Source organism: Pantherophis guttatus, chromosome 2, assembly GCF_059756535.1.
Source record: "Pantherophis guttatus breed Tessera chromosome 2, ASM5975653v1, whole genome shotgun sequence".
NCBI classification, from domain to species: domain Eukaryota; kingdom Metazoa; phylum Chordata; class Lepidosauria; order Squamata; family Colubridae; genus Pantherophis; species Pantherophis guttatus.
In genome coordinates this window covers 249,061,523-249,084,426 of record NC_142064.1, presented here as the reverse complement: position 1 = coordinate 249,084,426, position 22,904 = coordinate 249,061,523, and the positions used below count along the sequence as shown (strand labels likewise).

Genomic DNA, 22,904 nt, shown 5'->3' with positions numbered 1-22,904 from the left:
TCAGAACAAAGCAAAAAAGGGACCACCCCTCTTAAAGGGTTACCCTGAGAGCCATGGAAGGGATATTGGCAAATTGAATGAAAGTGATGAAAATGGAATTGCTTTTTTAAAATCTTTATGTTTAACAAATGTATGAGTTATTTTACATTATAATTTTTTCAGTATATATAAGCTATCATGAGTCTTTGTAGAGTCAGCAGTATAGAAATACTGTATTGTAATAAATACATATTTATCGCACTTGTTCTATACTTTTTTTATCATTAGTTATCTGATCTTTTAAGCAGAATATGCCAAGCATGAAATCCCAATCTAATCGCCTAAATCAGAGACCTCTTGATTATAGGAATCTTAATTTGGTTAATGGGATAGAATTCTTTCAATCTCTTTCATAAAGAGTAATTGAATTCTGACTGAAATTCTAGAAGCAGAGACATCCACTAAGAATGTTGGGTTCCTTTTTCTGTCTTCTTTGCTCTGAAAACAAAAACAAAACCCTGGATGTGTATTTGGAACAGCACAAAGACTCATCTTTTTTTCTTAGAATTGTTGTGTGGATGATTATCAGACCATGCATGGTCACATGATTGTTCTAGAAAGAAGATACCTGTGGGGTTTTGTTTTTGTTTTTTTAAATAGAGGCAAACAAGTCATTAACCACTGACAAAATGAGACGATTTCCCTCTGGATTCAAATCAGAATTTGGGCCCCGATCCATTTCAGATTGGATGCCCACTCCATTACAAGAGAGAGTTAAGTTCAAAGCAAAACTTGACTCCAGCACTCTCAAAATTCTTCTATATATGACCCAATGGCTGTCTTCCCGTATTCAATCTTCTGTAATAGTATGGCTTTTATTGATCCGAGTTTAAGTCCAGATAAAGAGACAGTGAAGATTGTCTCAGTAAAGAATGTCAGTTGGTAAACAGGGTTGCCTCTAAGGGGAAAAAGAGAGAGGAATGGAATTAGGCACAAAGTATGCAACTATCTAACTTGCTCTATTCTATCCTTAGGAGCTTGGACCTGAGCAAGTTCTGCATTGGTCAGAAAGATGAGCAGCAGTTGCCCATGTATGATCTGTATGCAGTAATCAATCACTATGGGGGCATGATTGGTGGGCACTACACAGCCTACGCCCGGCTGCCTAGTGACAAGAACAGCCAACGTAGTGATGTAGGTGAGTAGGGGAAGGCTTTAGCTCCACTGATCTTCAACAGGTGAGCCAGGGAATCCATGTAGAAGAGGGATTTTCTGTTTCCTACTAGGGTTTCATGGAAACCTAGGATCAACCTCATATGACTTTTAAGATTGCACATCCAGTTGCAGGAGGGAAAAAACCCTCCTTTTCTGTTCCCAGCCCTTAGATCTTTTTGTTGTTGTCGTTCTACAAGAATTGTGTACAATGGATGCAAGTCACAGCAGACCTCACTCCCCTCAGATGGGCACAGTGCAGATCTAAATTTTAGTTCAGTCCTTCCTCCTAATCTAATGGATCTATCTGCAGAATTCAGCGAGATAGTGTTGTGCCATATGTAAGCGATGTGATTGGGATCATAAATCTCTGAGGCACCATTAGTTGCTCTCAGCCTGCCCATCCAAACGGCCACAGGCATATTTGTTAATTCTATTCTGTTTCATATCATCAGGCAAACAGAAAGGTTAATAGATCAAGCAACCTTAGAGATTAATTTACAATGACCTCAGTTCCAATTGAAGAAGTTCTCTGGCATCCATTGACAGCCCTTAGCTGTTTTCCAGAGGAGGAACATTGAATTTTCCTCTGCTCCTCTGGGAGTGTTCTCACTTTTTTAAAAAAAATCTTTCTTGGCAGAGGACAAAAAGAGTATAAAAAATAGTAGATAATTTGTCACAGATTCAACGGATTCTGCCAATATCTCATTATTCAGAATTAGGCAAGGCCAGAAATGAGAAGAATGCTTAGTTGGGGTATTTAGCCTGGTGCGGCCTTTGAAGCAGCATATTCAAAGATACTTTCCCTCCATTATAGAAAGAAACACCGCTCTTCGGTGTTGTTTTGCCTGCTTCGTTCACTTTAAAGGAGAAAGAAACGGTCCTCTGTCCTTATTGGAACAAGCTTGGTACAGTGATGGATCAACTTGAAATATCCAAGAACAGTCCAGCTCCAAAGTAATAAGGAATTGGACAGTAATTCAGAATGGCTGTTTATAATTCCTCTACCCTCGCGGGTCACATGCAATAAAAGTTCCTTCCACATTTGGGGATTAGGAAGATGGAGGGTAGAAAGCTGATTAATTATTGCATGTGCTTAGGATATTGATACTGACGTTTTCCCCCACCCACCCCCAAAAGAGGATTATTTGCTGGAAAAGGTCTAAGAAGGACTATCGTTGTTTCATGTATAATTTGCTCAGAGTGTGGAATCTGATTACTTAGTCTCCTTGCTCTTAGAGAAACAGGATAGAGTTCTAGCATCTTCTGGTCAGCAGAGAAGCTGGCAAAATGGACCAAAGGAGGAATCGTTGAAAATTGCCATTCCCTGAGTTGCTACCATCTCTCCCCTTTTTTTTCTGTTAGCAACGTTGTCCTCCTGATGCTTGGTTTATTTATCACAAGTCAGAAAAGATAGTCAAATTTAGCATCATTAAATATTTCTCCCTGCACTGAATGCATTTTAACAGGAGGACCAGTGAGAATACCATCTCCTTTTAACAACGTTGCTGACCAACACTCCTTCCTCCAATAGGCCGTCGCTGCCATGAAAGGAGCACTCATGAATGCAGTTCTGATGGCAAGACAAAACTATGGTTATCAAAATACTTAAGGTGCAAATTAAATTTGAGTGTGTAGGTTAAAAGAGAGGTATAACTTTAGAAGATGTGAGATGGCAGGAACAGAAGTAGTAGGCCTTTGCAGTAGGCAGCCTGTGCTTTGAAAGACTCCATGCTTATCCTTCTCCTCCTTTCATTCAGGTTGGCGGCTCTTTGATGACAGCACTGTGACTACAGTGGATGAAAGCCAGGTCGTGACCCGATACGCTTACGTGCTCTTCTACCGCCGACGGAATTCTCCTGTAGATAGACCCCCTCGAGGACCCCCTCATCCCTCAGACCCCCGTGCAGACTTGGCCCAATCTGCAGAAGCAGCAGCCAGTCAGGTGAGGAGTTCCATCAGTCCACCTTGGGAAGACTAGATTGAACTAATATTTTTTTTCATTGTTGGCAATTGAGGAGATGGGCCCTGCTTGCAGCTATGGCCATGAGGAGCTGTGGGTGCTGTTTGTCCTCTGGTATATCCCAGTGAAATGCTGGAGAAAAACAAGTATATAAGATGGCAGGAAAAACACTGCAAAAATGAGAAATGCTTGCGAGTGTATGTCTGTTGGAATGGGGGGTGAAGAGATGCTTTCTTCTCAGGAGCCAGAAGGGATACACCGGCTCAGAACTGCGGAGTTGAGTTTAGAGTGATTGTAGTAAAAGATATTATCTCTGTGGAAAATGTACTACAAGAGATAATAGTAAATTGTTGGGGACCATGCAGCGCAACAGAACTCAAGAAGCCAGCAGCGTCAGAGGCATGAAAACTTGCTTGGTGACTTTGAGCCAGTCAGTCTCTTCGAGCCCAATTCGCCTCACCCGGTTGTTGTGGTGGAGAAAATAGAGGAGGAATGAATACTGTATTAAGTATATATCACCTTGAGTTATTTATAATAATAATAAAGGCAGGATATAAATAAATTTCTTACACACTCAGTTCTCCTGTTAGATTCCTCTCCCTTCTCTTTCTCCCTTATTCCCATCCCCTAATATGGTGGGACTGGGCTTCTCTCAAATGTTGTCAATGATCTTAGCATAGTTAGAAATGAGGACTTTCAGATACGAGTGTGGCTGTGGTTCCAGGTATGCCCTAGGATTCTGCAGCCATGTGGTATAGTGGTATCCAACCTAGGATGGCTTCCTAGGTGGAAGGTTAAATTGGGCTTCATCCAAGGATATGAAAGACAGGCTGCATTAGCCTTGTCCTTTCTGAACCGCCTACAGTTTGCTGATGGTCCATTTTGATCTTGGCGTCTGCTAGGGCTTCTGGAAACCATATACCTGTGGAGGAGAAATAGGCCCAGAAAGACCAGAGGGTCTTTATGCTTAAGCCTTGATTCCTTTTATGCCTATGGTCACTCACAGCAAGCCCTTACATCAGTTCCAGCATTTTCTTCCCAGAACAAACTTTAAAACTTGAGAACTCGGGAAGAAGCAGCACCTGTCCACAGAACCCAGGGGACCAAATGGGGAAAGATGGTATGGATACTTTGGCTTTAAATATCAGTAGAAAATCAATGTGATTGGCTGACTGCCCTGAGTGGATCGTCCTGCACATGAAAATATGGTCTATGACTGATTACTTTGTGACTAACTTCTCCTATGCATCTGTTTTAATTAAAGAGAAAAGGAGATTACTATAGTTACTTATCATCTCAGACTGGTCCTTATGATTTTTCACTTACCAAAGTTGAACTGTTGATTAGGCTTCTCATCCTTTAAAATTCTCACCTGCACATACTTGGATGTTACTGATTTATCTTCAGGTCCTCATGTTCTCATCAGCAAACGCTTGTCTGTGACTGGCTGTTCCCACTCAGTGTGACTGATTAGCCAACTGAATGTCCTTTGTTCGTACAAGAAAGCATGAACAGTGATTACTTGGTGCCTGTGTTTATTGAATGGAATAAATTGGCAGACTGGGAAGATTTCCACCAAGCCAGCCAGCCAGCATGGATGCCTAACTGATACGTTTTTCCTCCATCTTCATGTGGCTTGTTCTATTCACTCTCTCCCAAGGAGGTCCTTGTTATCTGAACATGGCCTACTATTAGAATTGTAATCAGGCAGAAGAAATATATAGGCTGTTTCAGAAAACTGGCAGTGTGAAGGGCAGGCTCTCCGGGATAGCCACATGCAAGTGAGATGGGCAGCTGTATAAATTAGATAAAAGAAGCAGGGCAAAGCATGGGTGATTGAGGGATTTGCCATTATGTTCTCCTCAAGTGCTGACGCAGGTTTCCACATCGCAGGCTTCTCTGCTCTGGCAGGAACTGGAGGCTGAAGAGGATGCTGCCAGAAGGCTGATGAGGAACCCTTGGAGGTCTTGCAGCCAAAGGACAAGAAAACTCAGCTCAGAGTGTCCTGATGAAGGCCATGTCCGATACTTTGTCCTGGGCACCATGGCGGCCATTGTGGCACTCTTCCTCAATGTCTTCTACCCGCTCATCTATCAGACCCGCTGGAGGTAGCGGCAGTAGCAAGGCACCTGGAGGATGGCAGCCATCTTACTGCAGTGTTGTCCTCTACGGCATTTTTGTAGCAAAGTGGCTAGGATGCCAAGTAGCACAAGATGAAGCCCTAATGCCAGTCCTATGTTGAAGGCGCCAGGCCCAGTGCCCTTTCTCTCCAGTTGATTGATTACATGGATTTACAGTCACAGGAAGTTCTCATCTCAGCATCTAGATAGTTGGCATTTTTCTGGATTAAATCTTCCTTAAACAGCTCTTGAAAACTACATCACATGAATCAAGGGCTAGCAAATTACTCTGGCTTAACAGAGTCTGCAGATCCGTAAATATTTTGTCCATAATGATATGGTTGTAAGATTGACCTGACTGCCATCTATCCTGATAGAATTCCCCTAATTTGGCTGACACCAACATCCCCTGAGAGAGTTATTGCAAGACTGATAATTTCCTCAGTTAGTCATTGGCCCCTTGTTTGAAGGAAGTCAAAGATTTTTAATGACCATCTTTTCCTCTATTGGGGGAGGGAGAATGTATTGTTGGCTTTTCTAAACATTGGTGGGTTAGATTTCTTTACCATGATGTAACCAGAGAGTTCAGCCTCCCCTGTTTTTTAAAAAAGCATATTAGATATTGATCTAGCTATGCAACTGTATTTGGATATGAGTGTAAAGGAACACTGTTTTTTCTCCTTCTGCTTCATTATCTTGCATTTTGCTTCTGTACATATTTCTGTGGATGCTTGCGTGCCTATTTCTGTGCATGCATATAGTAGAAGTAAAAGTAGGGAGTTACTGTTGATTGACCCTGTAGTATTTTAATCTGGCCCTGCAGTCTGGGATATAAAATGTCTCTTGTGCCTTCAGACTACTGGCTCAAATAGCTTGATATAGGGCCTCGGCTTTAGCCAGGAGTCAGAGTTGAGAACTCATAAACTTGGAATGAGTAAAATTCTTTGTTTCACCCTTTTGTTAATTTTTATTAATATTATTCATATGCAGTCCAATTCCTAACATCTTTACAGATTCTTCCTAGGAGTAGTTTCAGAGAATCTTTTCAGATTCTTTGGGGAAGGAGAAAAGATTTCAGGTTAACTGTTCCTGATGGTCGGTTATTCTCGCTGTGTCCCAAGGAATGAACAGTTACTAACTGTAGTAATGCCATCGAGCAGGGTCTGCCAGTACATAGATCTGGTGGGAGCCTTTCTATTTTGGAGAAGGGAAGCCCCTAAACTATCCTCCACTGGCTTGGTGAACGAAAAGTTAGCATTGTGCAGGGGAAAAACTTTCACTGTATTTATTTATTGTATTTAATAAAAATCAAGGTATTCTAAACTCACTGTTGATTCTCTTTCTTTCACTGTCAGCTGCTTTTCCATTCAGCAGCCGCTTTTCTAAAAGTAACAGATTTCTTCCAGTCCCTTTGGTCCCGTGCATATTTTTCATATTGACCTCTAAAGTTGCATTGGTGCTGGTGAAAAAAGAAACTGCAACAAAGCAAAAGCTATAGAAATACCGTGCTTCCCCGAAAATAAGACCCTGTCTTATATTTTTTTGAACCCTGAAATAAGCGCTTGGCCTTATTGCCATGCGCTCAAAAGCCCAATTGGGCTTATTATCAGGGGCTGTCTTATTTTGGGGGAAATGGTATTAAGGCAGAAGGAGACTCAGTGCTAGGAGAGAACTTCCATGTGTTCTATGATTTAGTGGCAGCTCAGAATTTGTTGTGTGCTGCTATGAAATTCAGTGTTGATTTAAAACAAGAATGGGCAGTCTGCAGCAAAGGCTAATTTCCAGCGGCTGGGTAGTGCTTTGGATTTGAAAGCAGAAAAGGGGGGTCTTTTTCCGTGCTTCTAAAAAAAAGTTGCAGCTGCCTTAAGGAGTTAATAAGTTTTGCAATGCTATGGACTTAACAGCGAAATTACTCTCTGTAGGGGTTGCATTTGCTCACCCAAGGACTCTAAAGGATTTTTTAAAAATCAAATCAATAGCATTGCACACCTTATTAATTACATGCAGGTGATGTCTCAGAAAGCAAATGGGGAGGAATTTGGGTGCAGAATCCCTAAGAGGAATGAGCCGTCAATCCTTCCCTAGATGAACAGGAGAGAGAGAAATTGAAGAGAGAAGAAAAGGAGAGCAAAATATGTGGGCACTCCCCATTGTATTCAAGTAGTTTAACAAGTTGCCCTGCCCACATAATGGAATGTGACTGTTGACCCCAAGATGGTTCTCTTGTTTTAACCTAAACAACCAGGCTTGGTTTGCCTTTATTGATTTAAGAACTACAAAAATGCTTTTAAATGTAGGGGGTGAAAAAATGTAAAGCTGAATGGTTTATTGGATTTTACAGTCAGTAGGTAAAGTTGAAGCTATTTGCCCTTCTCTGCTAGTAGTAGAATATCTTCAGCATAATGTCTATGGAGATTCTCAGTCATCCAAGTCATGGTTGTCCCCATGCTTTTTTCAAGATGCAACTGGACTTTCTGGTTTAGAAAGTCCAGCTGCCTCTTGAAAAAAGCACCTTTGGGACATCATAAGAGCTAATTTGTATAATTCATACAGATTGCCTCCCTCGTTTTTATTTTTATTTTTTGGTTGTAGAATTAAGTTACTTTGGCTTAGCGTTTTCCAAATTGTACAGACTAGATCAGACAATCCTAGATTAACAAGTGATTAGGCAGGAGTTATACAGAAGGGACTTATTGGTAAGGCTGTGGGTGCGTCTGTGCGTGTGAATACCATATGTAATACAAACTGAAATCAAACTATATTTCACAGACAAATTTCACAGGCTTCTAAGTAATAGTCTGGTCCTTGTTCTGGAACATCACACATCTTTCAAGACTATCATTATTTCTACCACATTCTGTTTTAATAAAAGCCTAACTTAGTTTGATACATAAATATGTACTTTGTGGCTTTTGATCATTTCAGATTCTAATGGAACAAAATGTTTTTGCTTGAATCCTTCTGTGGGAAGTGGGGGGTGGGAGGGGAGGAAGAGAGAAAATAAATAACTTTTGTGGATCCTCTGCGGTTTTATTGTTTCTGTCTAATCTTTTGTTCTATTTGCAGGGCATTAGCTCTCCCTCCTTTGGACCCAGCCTGACAACTGATGTTGCTCCTGCCCTGGCACCAGAAGGGGTTGCAGAGCACCCCGCACCATCCTACAGCAACATGGAGGAAATTGACTAAAAGCATGGTGTGCTGGAGGAGGGCAGTGTACATACGAAGGCTTGGTTTCGTGGCTTCCCCCACACCACTCCCTGGCGCACCCCTGCAGTGAGAAGGAGGAGGAGGAGCTGCTGTGACCCTTTTTTTGAGCACACAAGCACTTTCTGCTCCACCCATGCCTCCTCCTCTCCTGCCAGACGGAAAAGTCCCTTTTGTGTCCCCTGCCCGAAGCTGCTCTGTGCCGGCATGCAGGGGGGAAATTTTGTGAGCCCCCAGTGCAATCCCCGAAGCTCCTGTCCTCCCACTCCCACTTCCCTCCTAGCTCTGGTTAGGTTCATCCTGCACAGAGAGGCAGCAGATGCGCTTCCACATGCCCAGCCTGCCCTGCTGTAAGCCAAGGGGGAAGGGGCCATTGGTCTCTGCCCCTAAGAGGCCTTCTCCCACTTTGCCATACCACGGTGCCTGCTTCACAAACTTCCATGCCCTCGCTGCCTGTTCCTCTGCTCTCCCAATCTCCTCTTCCTCAGCAGCCTGAGCTCAGGACACCGTCTTGGCCGTAGAATCGGCCCGTGGGAGAGAAGCAGAGCTCCCTCTTTCTCTCGGTCCCTTCACCAGCATTGTGTCATCTTGTCAGGGAGAAGGAGGCTGATGGTTGGCACCTGCTATTCCCCTCTCATCCTTCACAAAGGCTACAGAGCCTTCTACTATTCGGCTATCTTCAGTAATTTTTGGAATTTTTGTTTTTAGTCCCTCGCGGTTCCCTTGGGTTGAAAAGCCACTGCCAGCACTATCACTATTTAAATATTTGGCTCCTTCTCCCTTTCACCCACCCTCAGAATTGCTGTAACCAAATGAGGCTGTCCGGGGCCTTTTCCTAGGAAACCTTTGTCTTGCTCTCCGTTTGTATAAAGTTGGTGTTTGTCTTCGGTCCTGAGTCATTAAATTCTACTTAATGCTGCTTGTTTCTGTTTTTGTGTGCATTATGTCTGCTGCCATGCCACTCTGGCATAGATTACCAGCCAGGTTACCAGGGTAGAATTAATTACAACCAGAGTTAAAACTTTCGTTCTTTCTATCTTTTTGGTAAGTTTGATACTCTTAGCCAAAGGAAGTGCTATAAATCAGGGTTTTCAGGATATCCTTGTTCTTGTTATGAACTGAATGTGTTTCTACAACACGCTTTGTTTCACTACGTGTATTTACAGCGCTGAAAAGAAAGCAATAGCAGCAGTTAAAGGGATGGATTAGTACAGGGGGGGCTCAGAGTCTAAAATTTATCATCTTCAGCCATGGAAACTCATTTGTAATACAATTAAGACTATCTCAGTGGTTGCTGTAGGAATTTAATGTAAGAAGATCCCTATTGCCTCCTACCTCCAGTTGAATGGCCAGGACATAAATATAATCAATAATATGTTGCCTATTTGCAGTAGTGAAGGTATATTTTTTTCGATATTATATAAATGGAATCTTAACCCAGCCTTAAACCTCAACACATTGTATTATGGTGTAAGATTTAATTCAGGGTTGTCCAATCTTGGCAACTTTTAAGAACTGTGGACTTCAACTCCAGCCATGTTGGACACCCCCGATTTAATGGATAGTTCAAGCTGCAATCTTCCCACTCCAGATCATTTTGTATAGCTTCTTTTTCCCCATGATTTATGGAAGGAGTATGCACAATGCAAGGTTCTTACCTTGGGGTTTTTTCTTTTGTTTTTTTGGCCATCTTACTACAAAGCACAATACAGTGGAATATAAAAGAGTTCCCGTTCTCCATAGCTGTTGTGATAGTGTCCTAAAGTCCAAAATTGCCAAATTAGCTAGCATGTTTGAAAATACCCTTTTTCTTACTTAGTAACAACTAAACTTCACGTAGGGACATGTTTCAGGGAAAATCCTGCTTTTTAAACAGTATGCAGAAGTTTGAAAAAAATCCAATTGCCGTAAGGAATAAAAAGAGGCCTTTGTTTAAGAAAAAGTAAAGATTCAGAAGAGGCTGTTTTAACATATATGGGTACACAAATAGCAGTACTAGAACTCTGAAAATTTGCCAAGATGTAATTTATACATTAAGAAGACTACCATCTCAGAAGTCTAACTGACTTCCTGAGTACTTCTACGAAAGGCTTTTATCATTCAAGTGTCCTGAGTCACTTGCAAAATCTTTTGACCTGCCCAAACATTTTGTAATTTTCTGTTTGTAGGTAACCCATTATTTTTGCTTTTTTGTTTAGCTTCCCTGCTCCACAATGTCTATTGATTAGTCCTCTGATTGGAACCATCCCCAATGTACATTTCCTGTATTGATCAAAAAGCAAAGGCAGGGCTTAGAGCAGCCTTTCCCTAGTTGGCACTCTTTAAATGTGATGACGTAAATATTCCATTGCCTCTAATCAATCAATATGGCTGGCATAATACTGTATGTGGGTTCAAAAGAAGGAAGAACTAGCAATTAGGGAATTGGGGGGTGGGGAATGAGATGGAAGCTGAATAACAGTGAAGATTGAGAGATTGGAAGTGATGAGAAGACTTCGTTGCCATTCTGGTTATCCATGTTGGCTCGTAGAGATGACAAATAAACTTCCCTTGAAAACGCATTAGGAGAAAGTGCAAATTTGAACACAAGGATAGTTATTGGGAAACTGGGAGTCATATCACTCAAAAATTAGAGGTTGCCACCATTGGACTCCTGCTTTGTTGCTCCTGTAACTTGTCCTGCCAAGCACTCCACTCTGCCGACTGAGATTCAAAGGCCTAGTGCAACAAGGAAGTAAGAGACTGAGGGTTTCTCCCTCCCCTCCGCAGGTGAACTGATATGCCATCTGCCTCAGTTCCCACAAGGTGCCAGGGGAACAAATGGGGGTATACAAAAAGCTTTATTTGTACAGGTAGTCCTTGATTTACGACCACAATTGAGCCCAGAATTTCTGCTGCTAAGTGAGAACTTGCATTTTTCCCCATTTTACTACTTTTCTTGCCACATTTGTCAAGTGAATCACTGCAGTTGTTAAATTAGTAACACGGTTGTTAAGTGAATCTGGCTTCCCCATGGTTTTTGCTTGTCCAAAAGATGATCGCATGAACTTGGGACACAGCAACCGTCATAAATATGAACCACTTGTCAAGCATCCATGGGGATGCTGCAACGGTTATAAGTGTGAAAAACGGTCATAAGTCACTGTTTTCAATGCCGTTGTAACTTCAAATGGTCACTAAATGAACTGTTGCAAGTCGAGGACTACCTGTATAATAAAGTTTGTAGGAAGCAGGGGCTGAGTCTTTGTGTTGTAGCAAACTCCAGTTCTTTGTCTATGGAGATTCTCAGTCATCCAGGTCATGGTTGTCCCAAAGGTGCTTTTTTCAAGAGGCAGCTGGACTTTCTGGGTTTTCTTTCTTCAGAACTGAAGAAGCTTCTTGGACGAGAAGTGAAACGTCTTCAAAGAAAAACCGGAAAGTCCAAAGGTGAAAAAGCTCCTTTGGAACGTCTAGCTCCTTTCGCTAGTTTACGGCTGAGTGCATTGTGTGAATCCCAGAACATGGGTTAACTCTGCAATCGGGATCAAGAGTGTTGTGTGGGCCCATCCCTTGATGTTACAAGCAGGAGGAGATCTGCCAACTTTGCATGGAAGGTCTGCCATGGGAGCCTTCCCAAAAATCCCTACCACGCATGGATTCCTCAGCACAGAAGTCAAGGCAGCAAGTCCATTCATTCCTGGATTAGCCCAAAAATATGAAAACTGCCCAGCACCACATCTTTGGGCAGCACCCAAGGCCTTTGGCCACGCCTGTGGTTCTCACACACGTTTATCTGGCTATAAGATACATTGTGTTTGGAAGTTTAGCCACCGAGATATCCTTGGCCTCTTTTTTCCTCGGACAGCCAGATCAACCCATAGCCGCCTTCTTCCTCCCCCCACCCCTCAAACCATGGACTAGTGCTCAACCCAGAAGAAGGAGCTGTGTCTTTGCCCTGTGAATGTGGCTGCTGCCTGTTACATGGAAACGGACCCTGGAGTGGATGTATTTGCTCACTGGACACCATGGCAACAGGGTAAGGCATCTGTGGGAATGTGTTCCTGGTCAAAATTCCCCCTGAGCTTTGGGGGAGGGCGCTGGTGATATGGGCCAGTGTTGCCCTGGCTGACAAGAAACAGGGTTTGTTGTAGGGTGTGTGTGTGTGTCCATTGATGCTGCCCAAATAGACCTTCATTCATGGATTGCTTTTTGTCCTCCCACTATTTAATGAGTCCTGAGAATCCCCCCCTCCCCCCCCCCACAATCCTCTGCAGCAGCAGTAGTAGCAGATTTGGGGGAACTGAGATCTGGAGAGCTGTGCGTAAAGCGCTCTTTATAAAGGGTAGGTCAGGATAAGTAATGCAGGAAGAGATTAACGAGATTAAGCAACACCAACTTTTGCTAAGGCCTCACCTTCCCCTTCCAGTCAATGAGGCCACAAAACGTGCCCAACCATCTTTTATTTCCTCTCACCTTCCATGATGGAAGCCTTCGAGGGAAGGACACTGAGGAGGGTTTTTTGTCAAAAAGACAACCAGCAGGGAGGGTTGCATCGTTGTGATGGAAGTTACAGCCTTTTCTATATTTATTTATTTATTCACAGGTTTCCTCACCCCACACCCCCATTTAGAAATCGCCCATCTCCCTCAAAGAAAGACTGGGCGGTATAAAAATAAGACATAAAACCCTAAAAAGCAACAACAACCTATATGCAAATATTAGATTAAGAGGCAATTAAAACTAGGAATAAATAAAATTCGACGTTAAAAAAAGGTGGGAGAAGGCCTTTGACCAGCCTTATGGCTGCATATTCCTCTGAAGGCCCCAAACAATCCCACAGAGCCAACTCTTTAGATATTTTGGAAAGTAAGAGTGGAGGCCAGCTTCACCTCTGGGGGATGGGGAAGGATGTCCCAACGGGTAATGGCAGACAAGGCTCTCTTCCTGGACCCCGCCAGTCTTTTTTTTTTTAACTGACAGGGTCCATAAATCATAACATGTACTGCATATACAAGACAAGCAGCTTGCACTTTGATAACATGTCACTGCTTTCATCATCCCTCTCTTCCCACTGCCCCTCTTTAAATGAGAGAGAGAAAGAGGCTTATATCATTACAGGAGAATATTTGTAGTTCTGGGCTGAAATGAACGGTTTCAGACCTGAGCTTAGTTGTTTCTTTGCAGGTGTTTTATTACCCAAACTAGGTAACATCATCAGTGCTAGTAGGAACAGTGCTTATATATCATCCTCGGCTGATCCAGGGTTAAAACTGTGCACTTTTCTTTATTCTCCCACTGCTCAAAGACAACCTTGAGATGCATCTAATCAAACATGATTATCACCCGTTACATTGGAAGGAAACCGGGGAACTTGGTAGAGATCACCATAGCAGCCAATTTCATTCCAGTGTGTAATTCTCTGCCAATCCAGAGCTGGGTGGATAACATGATAATATATAATTGAGGAAAGGCCACCCATTAAATTCATGACTAAGATGTAAGGATTCTAGTCAGCAGTTTACAATAATTTAATGGATTTTTATAGCAATGATCTGGGTCTGTTCCAAAGATGGTATCTTAATTTACTCTTATTTGCAAGAGCTCACTCCCTTCAGTAAAACCTGTCCTAACTTCCCTATTTACCTGAGTTCTTTCTTTCCTGTAGCATGAAATGTGGTACAGAATGGTGTCGAGCTTTAAAAACACACAAACAAAACATTATCAACCAACATGAGTTTTAAATAAATGTCAATAGCATACAATGTGAAGGACTTTAACAGAGCCCTGGAGCTCAGATAATCTACTGAATTCATCAGTACTGAATTTGAAAATAAAAAAGGCAAATTACTGAAAAGGGTCTGAGGATCCCAGTTTGTTTGGGTGTAGGCAAGAGTTACTCCCATTGCATCAAGACTCCTAGATTTTAATCTTCCCAGATGTGGAACTTCGGAACGGTTTACAGGTAGTCCTTGACTTATAACCATTTGTTTAGTGACTATTCAATGTTACAAATGCATTGAAAAAAGTGACTTACAACTGACAGTTGCACTTATGACCGTTGTAGCATTCCCAAGATTAACTAACATGTACCGTATTTATGATGGCTGCAGCATGTCAGAGTCTTGTGATTGTCATTTAAAACCTTCCCAACCTTCCCTTCTCACAAGCAAAGATAACGGAAGAAGACATTTGCTTAACCATCATGTATTCATTAACAATTGCTGCACTTTAATTCACGTAAGCGTGGCATATAAAAGTCATAAAATTTGGTGTGCCTCACCTAACAACCACCTTGCTCAGCAACAGAAATTCTGGTCCCAATTGTGGTTGTAAGTCGAGGACTACTTGCACACAATCTTTCGTCCAAAACTCAAGCCACAGAAAGGTCTATTTAAATACACACTTAACAGCTTTGAAAATTCATTCCCAACAGATGCGCTCTAAAAATGCCAGAGCAGAAATTTTCTAATTTTCAGGCAGCATTATTAAAAAAAAAAAAAAATTCTCTTAGAGCAGTTATGGAGTTTATTTTTTTAATATAGTGCCTCCAACTTGCAGGCATACTGTATGTTTTACTAGAACCTTGAAATAATTTTGGCATAATCTAGTCCTAGTGTATCAATGTCTATGGAGTTTCTCAGTCATCCAGGTCATGGTTGTCCCAAAGATGTTTTTTCAAGAGGCAGCTGGACCTTCTGGTAAATCTTTGAATATATTTAGCTTCTCATCCAAGAAGCTTCAAAGATTTACCAGAAAGTCCAGTTGCCTCTTGAAAAAGCACCTTTGGGACTAGTGCGTGAATTAATGAAAAAGCACCTTTGGGACTAGTGTGTGAATTAATTTCTTGAATCCTTTTTAGGTCACAAACCTAAAAGTTTATGGTTTGTGAGTTTTAGGTCCATACAACCATACTCAATTGCTGTGTTCACACAGAGGCTAGGTCAAAATAGAACAACCCAAATTATAGTTTAGCTTGCTGCATGAGAGAGGTCTCAAAGCAGCAGCTGAGAGCAAGGATTGTGATTTGGAAAACAAAGATGAACTCACCAATAGTACACAGAAAAGTTTGTTTCTGTCTCCCTCAAATGTACTTTGTTCCAGTAAAGTAACTTTTTTATTGCTGTTAAGCAATTTGCAGGCAGGAACCTTTGCAAATTCGCCAGAAAACAGCTATTAGTAGCTTCGTTTCTATTTCCTGCCTTTTCTCATACAGGATGACATTTAAAATTTCTCAGCAGATGCAAACTTAAAAACAACATTTAGGAAGGGGAGGTATTGAAATCATTCTAATTAAGCAGGACAGGCTATCTCTGGAAAGTACTGGAAGGTGATTTATTCAGTTATCCCACTGAGAAGCTATTTGTTTTCTTTCCTTTTCTCTTTCTGTTTTCTTGTTCCGCTTAGCTTCTTGCAAATAAAAAATTCCCCGCCTGTAGCATTCAACGCCTTCTTATTTTGCTCCTATATATTTAGTGTGCAAAGGCCTGCGTCTACCAAGCCCGCATCCACCTGTCTAGCTCCATCCTAAAGCATCTCCATGGTACCCGGTAGCAAAGTGGACTCCATTTCCCAGAATGCAGCAGACACACTTGCTGCAAGAAGCAGTGGCCAATAAGATGCAAGCTGGGAGGGGAATAGAAGCAGATGCAATTGCCTTTCACTCTCCATTCTCTTCAGAGCAGCAGAACTCAGAGCCAGCGCTGAGGGATGGAGCACATGCTCTGCCTGGTCTGTGCTGCCTGCTTCTGAGCTCAAGGCCCAGCCCAGACTCTCACCCACTGCCCGTTTCCCTGGTGTAAATCCCCATCAATGAGGTTCTTTCGCCTCACCTTCAAGTGCTTTGTGGATTGCTTCTGAGATTACATCCTGATTCCCACCCAGACCCAGAGCCAGCTTCCCGACCCAGCACCCATCTCAGTCTTCCATCGCAGAGCCCTGCCACCAGCCTCGTGTCATGGCTCCAGTGTCCGCCGAAACATCTTCAGGTAAGGACCTTGCATGCATGAGGGAAGAAGTAAAGTGCTGTGCTGAACTCGCTGAGGAGGCAGAGGGGAATTCTGTCCTGCTCACCTGTTCACCCTGTGGAGGCTTTGGGGAGACCACCATGCTTGTCTATTGTGTGAGAAGAAAGATTTTGCTGCCAGGGTCTCCTGGAATGCAGGCAGAGATCCTGTAGGGCTTCTGTGGGGATCTGCCCAAGTGAATTCAGGTAAGGAATGCAATGCTTATACGTTAGCTTGTGGGGAGGGGGAGTTAGGACAATAGCACAATAGCCATCACCCCTTCCAAAAGCTGCTACTCTGTGGCCTCCTCTTTGTGTTAATTAGGTTAGGCAGCTCAGCTATCTCCTGCTGAGCTACCTAGTGTAATGAAAAGAAGAACTAAGGGGCTATATGATAGCAGTGTTCCACAATTTGAGGGGTTGCCATAAAGAAGAAGGGGTCAACCTGTTTTCCAAAGCACCAGAAGGCAAGGCAAGAAACAATGAATGGAAACTAATCAAGGAGAGAAGCAACCTGGAATTAAAGAGAAACAGGGAGGACAATTAACCAGTGGAAAAACTTGCCTTCAGAAGTTGTGGGTGCTCCATCACTGGAGGCTTTTAAGAAGAGACTGGACAGCCACTTTTCTGGAATGGTATGCGGTCTTCTGCTTGAGGAGCGGGTTGGACTAGAAGACCTCCAAGGTCCCTCGCAACTCTGTTATTGTGTTCTGTTCTACTTTCATTTTTTCCCCCTCACACCTTGCTGATATTCTTTGCTCCACACTGTCAGCCCATCCTTCCTTGCTATTTTTTACATTCTGCTCCCTCGTTTGCTGGGGCAGGGAGAGTTACGGATCTGAGTATTTCTATGGTAATACCCTCAAATGTACTCATCCTACAGTTTCCCTGTGATCTTCCTAAGCTGGGAAGAGGGATGCTGATGATGCCTGGGCTACTTTTACAGAAGGATGATTGGCTTTGGAATGGAGGATGATGGTAATTATTCCAGGCTCGTTCATCTAGAGCCAGTGGGGTGGAACTCCGTGTATGTGGCGTACTGTACAGAGTACGGTTGAGCTTTGATACCTCAGGGGCACAAAGTGCTCCAATGCCTGGGGCACAGCTGGTCCTTCCAAGTTGTGTGAAGCTAAGGAAAGGAAGCCTTTGGAGGTTCTGGGCATTTAGCTCCATATAAGGCAACAACTCAGCAGGAGGAGAAGAGGAGGGGGTTGGAACTAGCTTGTATGAAACATGCTACACCATCACTCTCCCGGCTACCTTCTGCTGCTTCCTCCATCTCTTCCCCAATTCTTTTCTGAAGAAAGTGTGTGGTTTTATACAGCCTAGCCCAAGAGAAGGGCCATCTGCAGAGCCAGCCAAAGAGCATCCAGACGATTCAGCCCCAGAAAATGGGGATTAGCCCAGTCACATGCTGGGCCCAGGCAGCATGTGAGCTGTGGGGGAAGGGAAGCCAGACAAGGAAAAAGGGCTTTGTGTCTGGAGCAGAGTCTTGCTCTGCCCACAACTCTTGATGTCTTTGTTTTGCCCAAAGCGGATTCCTTTTCCTTGGTTTCAGAGATGCTCGTAGGTGCAAAGGGGATTCCTTGTCAGATTCTTGGGAGTTGGGGGAACAAGGCAATGGAAGAGCCTGGAGGGAAGCTGGCACCAGGAAGCAACTTGTTGTGATCAGGCTACTAAACTACAAGAAAGGACCCTGCGTTGTATTAGTAGCTTTGTGTCTGACTGGCCCAGTGTTTCCTGGATGAGGAAGGGGAGGGGCGATTCAGTTTGTCTTTGTGTTATGAAACAAAAATCTTGAAGAACCACAGCCACATCTCCAAGCCTCACTCCAGGTCCCAGGAGGAGCGTAGATAATCCCAGGGAATTGTGTGAAACAAGCCCAAAGCACAGTTTTGGGCATATGTGCGTGTGTAAGTACATTATGAGCATAGGAACTGCTGTGTGAATTCATGTGATTAGTGCTCTGTGTGTGTGTCTGTGTGTGTATTCAGCATCACTGCCTACTGGGTGACTCACTATCCTGCATTGTGACATCAAAATTGCAACTCTCTAAGCAGAAAGAGTGAAATTTGCTGTCTGCATTCCAAAGGCTGCACATTACATAAAAGGTGCCTGCAAAATTATGACATTGTCAAATGATTTCAGCAAGGTATGGCCCTCAAAGGAACAAGGAAGCAGGGACGGACCTCGAATGCTGTGATGCCAAGGAAATTCCTGAGAAGGAAATAAGTTATTTATTTTTTATCTAGGTCTTAAAGGATGGACATGGGGTGCTCATAATATTGATATGTGCAAAACATGTTTTCACGCATGCACATTCCCCCCTCACAGGTTTATGCAAGCCTTTCCCTGATACAGAAGAGCAAAAAAAAATAATGGCAGTTTCATATGGACTCCTAACAAAAATTAGGATGCCAACACCTGTAACCGTACTGAAAGAAAAAAATGGGTGATAGAATGGAATCTGGAGGCCCAACCCTTCAACTTTTGCCCTGCTGCCAATTTATGTGGCTTTCCCAGCCCTGCAAAATCTAGTTAAGAACAGGCTGTGTTCTGTTGATTTTTATCTAGACAACAAAATGCTATTGGAACACTAATTTAAAAAGAAACATACTTTATAGTTCGTTGTTGTCATTGGCACAATTCAGACAATCTGAAGAACATTGGTTGAAGTGGGGGGGGGCTGGTTTTCCCCATTCAGAATCCTTGGCAAGGTTATCATTAGAATAGTTTTTGAAGTTTATCTGTAAGTTCCCACAAAAAAGCCCATATATGAAGCCGTGAGAGAAAAGCGGCCTTGAATCTTTGGCAACATTATTAAGAAATGTTACACAACAGGTGCTCTTCCAAAGCCTAGACTGTGACTCCTGAGCCCTTCAAAAATTGTGATTAAATCATTACTTTTAATATGACAGAAATATACAAAGAGTAATTCTGTTCACTTTATGTAATAAATTGGGTTAAATGAAATCAACTTTAGATTTTTGCCATGACCTAATCCCCTTTCTGGAACGTAGCCCCGACATGCCTCAGTCGCTCCCACCAATTATAGACGTTGTTAAGGACAAATCCCATTCTTGCATGACTTGGGGGGAAAAAATTTTTTTAAATCAAAGGGTAAGCCACTTATTTGAAACAGCAAAAATGTCACGAGCCAGTTCTTTTGTCCACGTAAAAGAATAGTTTATTCATATTAAGTGATGCAGTACATCACATTGGGGGGGGGGGAATATTCTGTGCCTTTTCTGTAGCCACATCTGTCCTGTGGGATAATATTCTTCCGAAGACTGCAGTGGTGTTTAAGAAAGCCCTTAAAATGTGGCTCGTTCCACAGATCCAGAGCCAGCCCAATTTGATCTTGGGATTTTATTCTTTGGTTCTTGGTGTTTCTTTTTCTAATACAGCAATAGAGAGTTGCTTATTTCAGCTTTCTGCACATTTATTGTTGTAGCCAACCAGAGTCTCTGTAATGAGGGAAATGGACGATTCTTAAATACAGATATCTTTGATTTACGAAGTTCATTTAGTGACTCAAACAAACAGTAACAGAGTGGGAAGGGACCTTGGAGGTCATCTAGTCCAACCCTCTGCTCACACAGGAGACCTATGCTAGGGATTCGAACCCCTGAACTGCCGACCTTTCTGATCGACAAGCTCAGCGTCTTAGGCACTGAGCCACCTAGCCAGGCTCTTAACTCTTTCGAAGTTACAGTGGCACTGAAAAAAGTGACTTATGACTATTTTTCACACAACCGTCGCAGCCTCCCGATGGCCACGTGATCAAAATTAGGATGTTTGGCAACTGGCTCATATTTATGATGGTTCCAGGATCCCAAGGTCATGTGATCCCCTTTTGCGACCTTCTGACCAGCAAAGTCAATGGGGAAAGCCAGATTCACTTAACAATCGTGTTACTAACTTAACAACTGCAGTGATTCATTCCACAGCTGTGACAAGAAAGGTCATAAAAATGGGGCAAAATTCACTTAACTGTCTCGCTTAGCAACAGAAATTTTGGGCTCAGTCGTGGTGGTACGTCGAGGATTACCTGTACGATTGATAATTATGCTGTATGTTTCCTAGAGTTGTATGGACAATAGAGGCGGCTTATAAATTCAATCCACCAATCAGTCAAATTTCTTGCATAGCTGAAAGCTCTTGCATATTGGTGAACATTTGTTTAAAAAGGTCATTTGTGGCCTGCATTACTCCATGCTTCAGGTTACTCACCATTATAACTTTCATGTTTTTAGCCCTGTTGATAGCAGACTAGTGGTGGGTTCCTCCTGGTTCGGTCCGGTTCTGCTGAGCCGGTAGCGGTAACGATATGACGTCACTGAACCAGTTCTCTTTGTTCAGGAGCTGAGCCCTTTGGCCCCGCCCCCAATCTATTCGCTGCCTCCCGAGTCCCAGCTGATTGGCTAGAAGGAAAAAAAACTGTTTAAACTCTTGCCCTGGGGCTTCAAAGGGCCCCCCTACAGCTGATCAGTGTTAAAAGGCAGTGTGCTGGTAGACTGGTGCCTCCAAAAGCAAATGAGTAGACCAGTGCCTCCAAAAACAAATGGGTAGACCGGGACGCTCGAAAAACAAATGGGTAGACCGGGACGCTCCAAGAACAAATGAGTAGACCATGAGTACAGTGCTGCAAGCAGTTAAAAGCCTGGTAGACCAGTACCTCTGCTAAATCCTAAAGAATTGTCACATGACCATCAAGCCATGCCCACAAAATAAGCCACGCCCACAGAACCGGTAGTAAAAAAATTTAGAACCCACCCCTGTAGCAGACATAGATCTGGAAGTTAATGGAAGATCAAACTGTTGATCAGAGTGTCAAACACCTGCCCATGATCACCACCCCTTCAGCTCACCAACCATCATCACCTAGAAATGGTTGGTTCAGCAGCTTGCTGGATTTTCTCTCTGGTTGATTTTTGCCTAGCAGCTTGTCCTTTTCTCCACAGAGGGCAGTGAGTGCTCAGAGGTAGCCGAGCCAGAAAGTGCTGAGCCAATCAATGGCTCAGGGGAGTCCACCCTTGACGAGAGAGCCATCACTGCCCCTCTGGTGGTACCCATCGGGCCAGCGAAGCTATCCTTTCCTGAGCGAGAAACCTGGACGCGCCAGATGGATTTCATCATGTCATGTGTTGGTTTTGCTGTAGGGTTGGGCAACGTCTGGCGCTTTCCATACCTCTGCTACAAAAATGGAGGAGGTAAGAGGGTTGCCATGGGAACTGGACTGTGTAGCAATGGGACAGGTGAGTCCAGGGGCTACCTGGACACTCTGGGTGTCCAGGTAGCCCCTGGACTCAAAGGCATCTCTGTTTTTGGTCTCCAGATCCATTTTCTTATTCCCTCCCTGATACATGGTAGGTGAATCCTGCTGCCTTTCCATCAGGTAGATCAATCCAACTCAGACAATTTTTTTTGCAAGTGGCAAAACTTACCACAGTAAACTACATAAAAATGCAGGGCACTATTTCACTTTTTAAGTGAAAAAAAATGTTTATTGCACACACTTCAGCGTGACCAAGGTTTATGTGGTATAATTGCCTTTTACACAGAAAAACGCTACAGGCTACATTTATTCTGTCCATAAATAAATTACTAGCCTAATAATACACCATTTGGTTACTCAGAGTCATCTCTCTGTCTCATTATATCACAAGGTTTGCCCTGCAGCTGAAAACCTTACAACCATTCCTTTTGTAAGAATCTGTGTTATTTCAAAAATGGAGTAAAATGAAGACAGGCTATAGTTTTTAACTCTTAACTCTGGCAGAGTAAGAGGCTTTGCAAAAGCTGAAATAAATAGCAGTGGGACAATGTTGATGACACAAATACTGAATTATCTGGACCGCTTTTAACAAGAAGCATTGTCCACTTGTGACTTTATATCTCTGGGTTCTGGACAGTCTTGGACCTTATTTGAGGTAGATGAAACTGTTTGGGTTTACCCAACAGAAAATGAAAGGTGGTTTCTATAGATTTAGTCCCAAAGGCAGTCACCATCCCTGCCTTGATAACATTTATGCTTTTCATTGAGGCTCTTGAGCGTAGAGAAGGCAACCAGGAAAAAATACTTATAAATCCAGTCATGCATATTTGCTCATGGCCCCAACATATACAGGAACCTCCTTGTAGAATATATCAGCAAATGTTTTTTTTTAAATCTCACTTACGATGGCATATGCCCTAAGGGAATACAGATCTGGCTGTATATAGGAAGCGGGCAAGGAAAGTATTTCTAATTGGTTGCAATGTGCCTCATGGAATTGGGACAGGCTGACAACCAAAGAACTGGAATAAAATAATAAAAAATAGCATATGAAGATGCTTGGGTTGCATCCAGAGGCATCTTTAAAATACTTGCAAATTCGGCAAGTTCTGAACGGTGAACTCTGGATCATTAAACCGATTCAGTGTCAGGATTACCTTTCTTGTC

The 22,904-nt window shown here is 42.9% G+C and overlaps 2 protein-coding genes across 22 annotated transcripts in view; both read left to right on the top strand.

Moving 5' to 3' along the window:
• The window catches only part of USP19 (ubiquitin specific peptidase 19), a 46,693-nt gene extending 37,296 nt beyond the window's left edge, over nucleotides 1-9,397 (top strand). For 11 of the 21 annotated variants that reach the window (XM_087888004.1, XM_060684283.2, XM_087888003.1 and 8 more), the window contains 3 exons: nucleotides 1,014-1,177; nucleotides 2,952-3,136; nucleotides 5,048-6,597. In XM_087888004.1, coding sequence (XP_087744130.1) covers nucleotides 1,014-1,177; nucleotides 2,952-3,136; nucleotides 5,048-5,266 — 568 coding nt within the window. In that variant the 3' untranslated portion in view covers nucleotides 5,267-6,597. Of the gene's footprint in view, nucleotides 1-1,013; nucleotides 1,178-2,951; nucleotides 3,137-5,047; nucleotides 6,598-8,340 lie in introns of those variants that run through there. The other 10 variants (XM_087888009.1, XM_087888014.1, XM_087888008.1 and 7 more) reach the window with 1 other exon arrangement.
• A 3,006-nt stretch (nucleotides 9,398-12,403) lies between these two features.
• LOC117673966 (sodium- and chloride-dependent creatine transporter 1-like) overlaps nucleotides 12,404-22,904 on the top strand; it is a 31,433-nt gene continuing 20,932 nt past the window's right edge. The window contains exons 1-3 of the mRNA XM_034431715.3: nucleotides 12,404-12,493; nucleotides 16,339-16,442; nucleotides 21,424-21,672. Coding sequence (XP_034287606.1) covers nucleotides 12,483-12,493; nucleotides 16,339-16,442; nucleotides 21,424-21,672 — 364 coding nt within the window. The 5' untranslated portion in view covers nucleotides 12,404-12,482. The remainder of the gene's footprint in view (nucleotides 12,494-16,338; nucleotides 16,443-21,423; nucleotides 21,673-22,904) is intronic.